The following is a 6,219-nucleotide window of genomic DNA, read 5'->3' on the forward strand; positions in this document are numbered from 1 at the left end:
ACTAGGCTGTCGCACCCTTCCCAACCTCCACATTCAAAGCATCAAAACCAAAGCCGAAAGCCCCACGTTCAAGAATCAACCACCATGAAACACACCCACCCATACACGTCCAAGCCACCGGAGTACCAAGTGAGCCGGCCTTGTGGTTGTTGCGCTATACATGTATAAAAGAATGAGAACCAGCCCTTGTTTTGGTACTTGGGGAATTTCACTACCACATAAAATCAACGTGAAGTACCTTTACAACTCCACAGTACTGGATTTTTTTTTCGCAAGCGGCAAAGAAAAATCTTGCGAAAGAAAAATCCAGCGTTCCCTAACGCATGAACCATGAGCCACGAAGGCCTCTGTTCTATATGAACCAAAACAGAGCACTTTCTGCCCCTCATAAACACCATCGGGAGTCGTTCTTTTGTCATAGCAAGCCGCTGGCTAGAACTTCCATGTTCCGCGGCTAGTCCAAGCCTCAAGCAACTATAGAAACCACCACTCATTCTGCTCGTTTTTCCCAAAGCCCCGTCGTGCGCCACCATCCTGCACCAAGCAGCCATGACCTTGTACAATCAATACCCACCCTCTGTAAACCACTGAGAGCCTCTGTTTTAGTTTTTATCACATGAAAACAGAGCAAGTACCTCCATTGCTTATGGCTCCTTCGCAAGATGCCCAACCACCACGAGGGTTGCACTGTGCAGCCATTGCAGCACTGCCTCTGGCCACTATTACTCGCTGGAAAGCAAGCCTCCTCCACTTCGCCCAGCTACTGTCACTGACTCACTATTCCTCCGTGTCGCACCACGCAAGCTCCCTCGGTAAGGCTCTTTCTCTCTCTATCATTTTCATGATCTTCTGCCCTGACCAGTCACCGCCGCTCATCCACGCCGGAAGCTCACTGTCAAACCCACAACCCACGTTGCATGACTACTCTGCCCGTAAGCCTCTCTCCTCCACTTCACCGATTAAAACACATATTTTGTTAAGCCATAGACGTTAAATTACATATACACCCCTAGTAAGTGATCCAGTGTTTATTAATTCTGATGATATTAGTGTAATAAAACTAAGAGAAATTAGATGTTTGGAAGTTGGAGATATTTTAAAGTTCAATCACACATTATTTGGAGGAATTATGTGGATATTAACGCTTTGGGGAGTGATAATGTATTTAGGTTAATATTATAGGCTAAATGAAGTACGTACTCTAACCTTATCACAGTTGTAAAACTTAGACCTTTTATTTGAGTTGGTATCGATTTTTTTATTTATGGTGCACCCACTTTGAAAATAAAATAATTTTTTGTTTGATCTTTATTGTATACAAACTTGTGGGTTCAAGAATAATAAAGGAAATATTTCATATTCTATTTCTTTTCTATTTTAACTGGAAATTAAGAGTACGAAATATTAGCAAGATTTGATGATTATAGAGAAATAAGTGTCAAAGGGTAATTATTAGAGAGACCTATTTTGTAGATTTATTATTTTATCTTATTTTGGGTAGTTTGAGACTTGGATATTTTTGAATCTTTATGGAAATTTTAATTTAATATGTCGAGGTATTCTTTGGTGTCCTTGTGGAGGCCGAACATATATATTTGTGTTGAGCAAATAAATTTATATTTTATCATCTTTGGAGTATATATAATTGTAGTATAGGAGATGATTTTAGGTGACATAAGCTAACCCCCTAGACCTGATCTGTGACCAGGACGTTACAATAGAAGTTCCAAATATCTCAGTTGTGCTCTAAATTACAACTCATGTAAATAACTAATGATGATTGCTAGAAAACAATATTAATTAAGTCCTCATGCACCTGTTGAAGCTTCGACGGAAGTGCCTCTGCATCTCTATTTGACATACGCATGTCTCAATTAATCCTATACATAAGTAGCAAATAACTACAAGCTAGCTACACAACAAATATTGATCTTGTTTTCATAAGGCATGATCAAGAATTAGCTAGCGAGGATATGGGTCAGTCATTGAAACCTCATTTTGGGAAGTTTGGAATGATCGGTTTGACGATATGTCTGATTCAACGCTGCTGTGCATTAAGAATGCAGGTCGTGAGGGTATGGACAGAGCCATAGAATAACTATTAAGCATTAGGAGGACTGAAGCCATTGTTGGTCTCTCAGCTGTGTTCTCTTGAACACATAGCAATCCTATGTGGATGCATCGCATTATTTCGGTTGTTGAACCAATCCTCAATGTTGAATCTATAAGATTTGAAGGTGTTCCTTCTCTCCAATTTTTCCATGCCTGTAAGATAATATTATAGAGGCAGAGACAATATATATATTATAGAGAAAATTGGTTTATTGCAAAAGGAAAATATACTAAGAAAATACATTGTAGTACTTACATGGCTAAGAAGATTCTCTATATTCTCTCCATTTTGGAAATAATTGTTCTTTCGCCCACACACCATCTCCAAAACTAACACACCGTAGCTAAAGACATCAGACTTCACTGAAAAGTGTCCGTGCATTGCATACTCCGGAGCCATATATCCACTGCATGAGGACATACATTGGTAATGTTGATATTGATTGGAAATCTTATGAATTAATCCTTTTATTAATTTATAGGGGACAAAAATATTTGCAAGATATTAGCAACTTACTAGGTCCCGACAATTCTCCTTGTATTAGCCTGAGTTTGATCTAGTGTAAACAATCTTGCCATACCAAAATCTGAAATTTTTGGATTCATCTCTTTATCTAACAAAACATTACTAGCTTTGAGATCACGATGAATAATGCGAAATTGAGAATCTTCATGAAGATATTGAAGCCCTCGAGCAATGCCCATTATGATTTTGTATCGAATTTTCCAATCCAAATGTAAACGCTTGCTTGGATCTACACATTCAAATAAGCACATATATGAGTTTATAGGACAAATATATATACATATAAACAAATATATAATTATATATATATATCCAAGTGTATTGGAACACACATGCAACTTGAAAAAATGTAATCGTACCAAATATGAAACAGTCAAGGCTTGCATTCGGCATAAGCTCATAGACAAGAAGCCTTTCATTTCCTTCAAAGCAAAAACCCAAGAGCCTAACTAAATTCCTGTGTTGAAGCTTAGCAACTAATAAGATCTCGTTCTTAAATTCTTGATCACCTTGTTGGGAACCTCTAGAAAGCCTTTTCACGGCTATTTCTTGTCCATTTGAAAACTTGCCCTGAATAGATGTATTCATGTCAAATGACGTCTCCTCTGCTCCAATAGTTCAAGTTACAAATTCATGACATAGCAAGTTTATCATATGATCATATTGTTCAATTACCTTGTAAACAGAACCGAATCCACCTTGCCCAAGTTTGTTTACATCAGAAAAGTTGTCTGTAGCAACTCTAATCATGCTGAAGTCGAATTGTAAGGATTCAGTGCTTTTAATTTCATTCACTGTGAAAATATAAGTCCAAAGCTTAATGATCAGTGAGCAATTTATATGCATAAAACATAAGCTTAATTTATCGTTACAACAAAGAATTTGATGCGATTCAGCTTGTTCTCACCAACACTGCCTAGAACTAAACCAGCATATATATGCCAAAAAGTGAAACATATCTTTGTTTCCTCATTGTCTAACACTAAGAAAAAACCAAATCCTTAACAGTTAGGAAAAAATGAACCAACTTTAAACTTACTTTCAACTTTCTTCCTTTGCTTTCTCCTCCTTAAATAGATACTGGTGTAGATGCATAACATTAAAACAGCAGAAACAATAGTCGCCACGACTATGATGATAGTTCGAGAAGAGTTACTCCCCTTTCCTGTAGAAATTAGAATTCAATCAGTTTTGAATCAATGATTCCGAACCTGAATTGTGAAAACAAACACTATTAGATGGATTTGGAAAAAATGAACAAGTACAAATCCAAATTAGATGGATTTTTGAAAAATATTGAATTAGAAAATTCATCAAGAGATAATAATATAAATAGTATAAGTTATATAGAATAAATTGAGTAAAGAAATAGAAGAAAATACGGGAAAAAAACTGTAGGCAATATCTTTTGTTGATGTAATTAATAAAAATCATCGAAAAATGATGCACATGATTGATGACAGGGTCAAGTTTGTTCTGGGCGAGTTGGTAAGTCCAGTCAATGTCTGGTTAAAAAAGAAAAAATCTAGTCAACAATTCAAATGGAGGGACTTTTTTCATTATTTCCCCCTGTTTCGTATGCAGTACTTACTTGGGTTGTGAATCTCGAGAAAGGGTGAAATGAAGAAATTATTGTCCGATGCATAAACCTATACCGAACTTCGGAGTTGAAGTAGAGAATTAGATAATTAATTGAAATTAGGATATTCTTTAGTACTTCGACACTTCTTTTGGGGGACGCATGATCAAAGTGGGAGACAGCTGGAATTTCGAAAGGTTATCCAAAAGTAATAACTGCATGTGATTAATTTTTATAAAAATAAATTTATAAATTCATTTTACATCAAATTATAAAATTATTTTTGATATAAAAAAATTTAAAATATTACATAAAATCACGATTAATTTTATAAAATACTTCTAACATTTTATTTTAAAAATTTACCAAATGATTTAGCTACAAAAATGTCAAACAGACCAAAATCCACCGATTTTTTTTTTTTTTAAAAGAAAAGATTCTAAATTAAACCAAAGAGATCTATCCGGCCACTAACTTGTATCATTCATGGGTGTTGATGAAACCGGATCCCTTCGCCCCCCTAACTAAATGGCACTGGCTAAAAAGATCCAACTTTCTTCGATCCCTTCATTCAAGCTAGATTTGAAAGATGTTTATCGTCATAGTTATTTTAACAGCTTGCATAGCATATTCCTACAAGAAAATAGATAGAGGACGACATACGGAGATATATGGGAAGCGCCGTACCTTCTGCGGGCGAAGGAAGAGTACTTGACGGTGGCGGTGGGGCCTCGTAAGTGGAACCATAAAAATGGTAGTTCTCATACCTCAAGTTGCAGCTGGGTGTAAGAACTCTCACTCCTAGCGCTGAACCGCAACAAGTTGGAATTTCTGCGATGCTCTGATTTAGGCAATCGCTGCATTCCTGCTGATTCAAATCGGGAGTGCATTGCAAAAGAGCATATATATCGAAGTGTGGGGAGCTCGCACTTCCAGTTGCAAACTTACGAAGAGTCGAAGTGCTAGCTGCAGCCTCACTTCTCAGTCTATCCAGCAACGTCTCTAGCACCTGGTCGAACGTCCCACTCGGGTCCGTGACGTTTACAGCGCCTAAAAGATCATGTTGCACAGGTTCAAACTGCATGACACCAAATATAGAGTTGTTCGAGAATCGTAGTGTACAATTCATGTACCACAAGATACCCTCCTTCTGGGTTGGACACCGAAATAAGAGCTCGAAAACAGCTAAATTGACACACCTCCGGCAGTTGGTCGGAGTAAGGTCTTCTCTGCAAAGTGCAACAGCGTTAACTCTGTCGGAGTTTTCTCCGGCGGAGAAATTGTAGAACCCATAATCGATTTGGGTGTTAGAAGTGAGAGAGGAAACGAGAGTATCGACGTTTTTTCTGTAGGCACCGTTCCGGCTAACGTTACCAGTATTGGAACAATCATAGAGCACGTAGGGATCTCGCTGCGCCAAGGCGAGCTTTACGAGGTGTGTGAGCATGGCACAGAAAAGGAAAAGCAGTATTCTTGAAGCGCCCATTCTCATTTTTCCCTCCGTAATCTGTGTATTCTTTGTAATTATGTAGCATTCCTTAGAAGGAAGTGATGACGAAACCGCTTGTGTTGCCACTTGCAAGTCCATGGTATTGTCACATGATCCAAAAGGAAGCCAATAATGATGACCATCCAACTACTTTTTTCTTTCTTTATGTATTTTGTTTGTGAAAAATATATGCAAGTTGATCAGCTTTTTTGTTTTTTGGCATTTTCTTTTGGTGGGCAAGTTGATAGGTTTGTGCAATAGGTTGGGGCACATTGTATTTATATCATTGTTTTTCTAAATCATTTATCTAAATTTGTGCAATAGGTTAGGTTCATTCATCCTCGTTTGACAGAGATTTATGGTTCGCTCAGAGAGAAGAAAAAAAACAAAAAAGATTATTTCGTTAATTGCTAGTAAGGAAAAAAAAAGTTGGGATAGAATGATTATGATCTGAGCAAGCTGATCATGATCATGAGCTCGGTCAACGACAAAACAGGAGCCTCTAATGGCTGC

General features: G+C 37.4%; 1 protein-coding gene across 2 annotated transcripts; it reads right to left on the bottom strand.

Annotated features, from left to right (window-relative positions):
* Positions 1 to 1,594: 1,594 nt before the first annotated feature.
* On the bottom strand, positions 1,595 to 5,820 carry LOC122279386 (putative receptor-like protein kinase At4g00960). Of its 2 annotated transcripts, none has more exons than XM_043090018.1 (7): positions 4,905 to 5,820; positions 3,678 to 3,803; positions 3,314 to 3,432; positions 2,998 to 3,208; positions 2,630 to 2,867; positions 2,369 to 2,519; positions 1,595 to 2,265 (listed from the first exon to the last, which is right to left on the bottom strand). In XM_043090018.1, the coding sequence occupies exons 1-7, from the start codon at positions 5,803 to 5,805 to the stop codon at positions 1,963 to 1,965; spliced, it is 2,049 nt and encodes a 682-aa protein (XP_042945952.1). In that variant the 5' UTR covers positions 5,806 to 5,820; the 3' UTR covers positions 1,595 to 1,962. The 2 variants fall into 2 exon arrangements, with proteins under 2 accessions (XP_042945952.1, XP_042945951.1); XM_043090017.1 differs by having other exon boundaries at positions 4,881 to 5,820.
* Between the last annotated feature and the right edge of the window lie 399 nt (positions 5,821 to 6,219).

Source organism: Carya illinoinensis, chromosome 10 (assembly GCF_018687715.1).
Source record: "Carya illinoinensis cultivar Pawnee chromosome 10, C.illinoinensisPawnee_v1, whole genome shotgun sequence".
In the NCBI taxonomy this organism is placed as follows: Eukaryota; Viridiplantae; Streptophyta; class Magnoliopsida; order Fagales; family Juglandaceae; genus Carya; species Carya illinoinensis.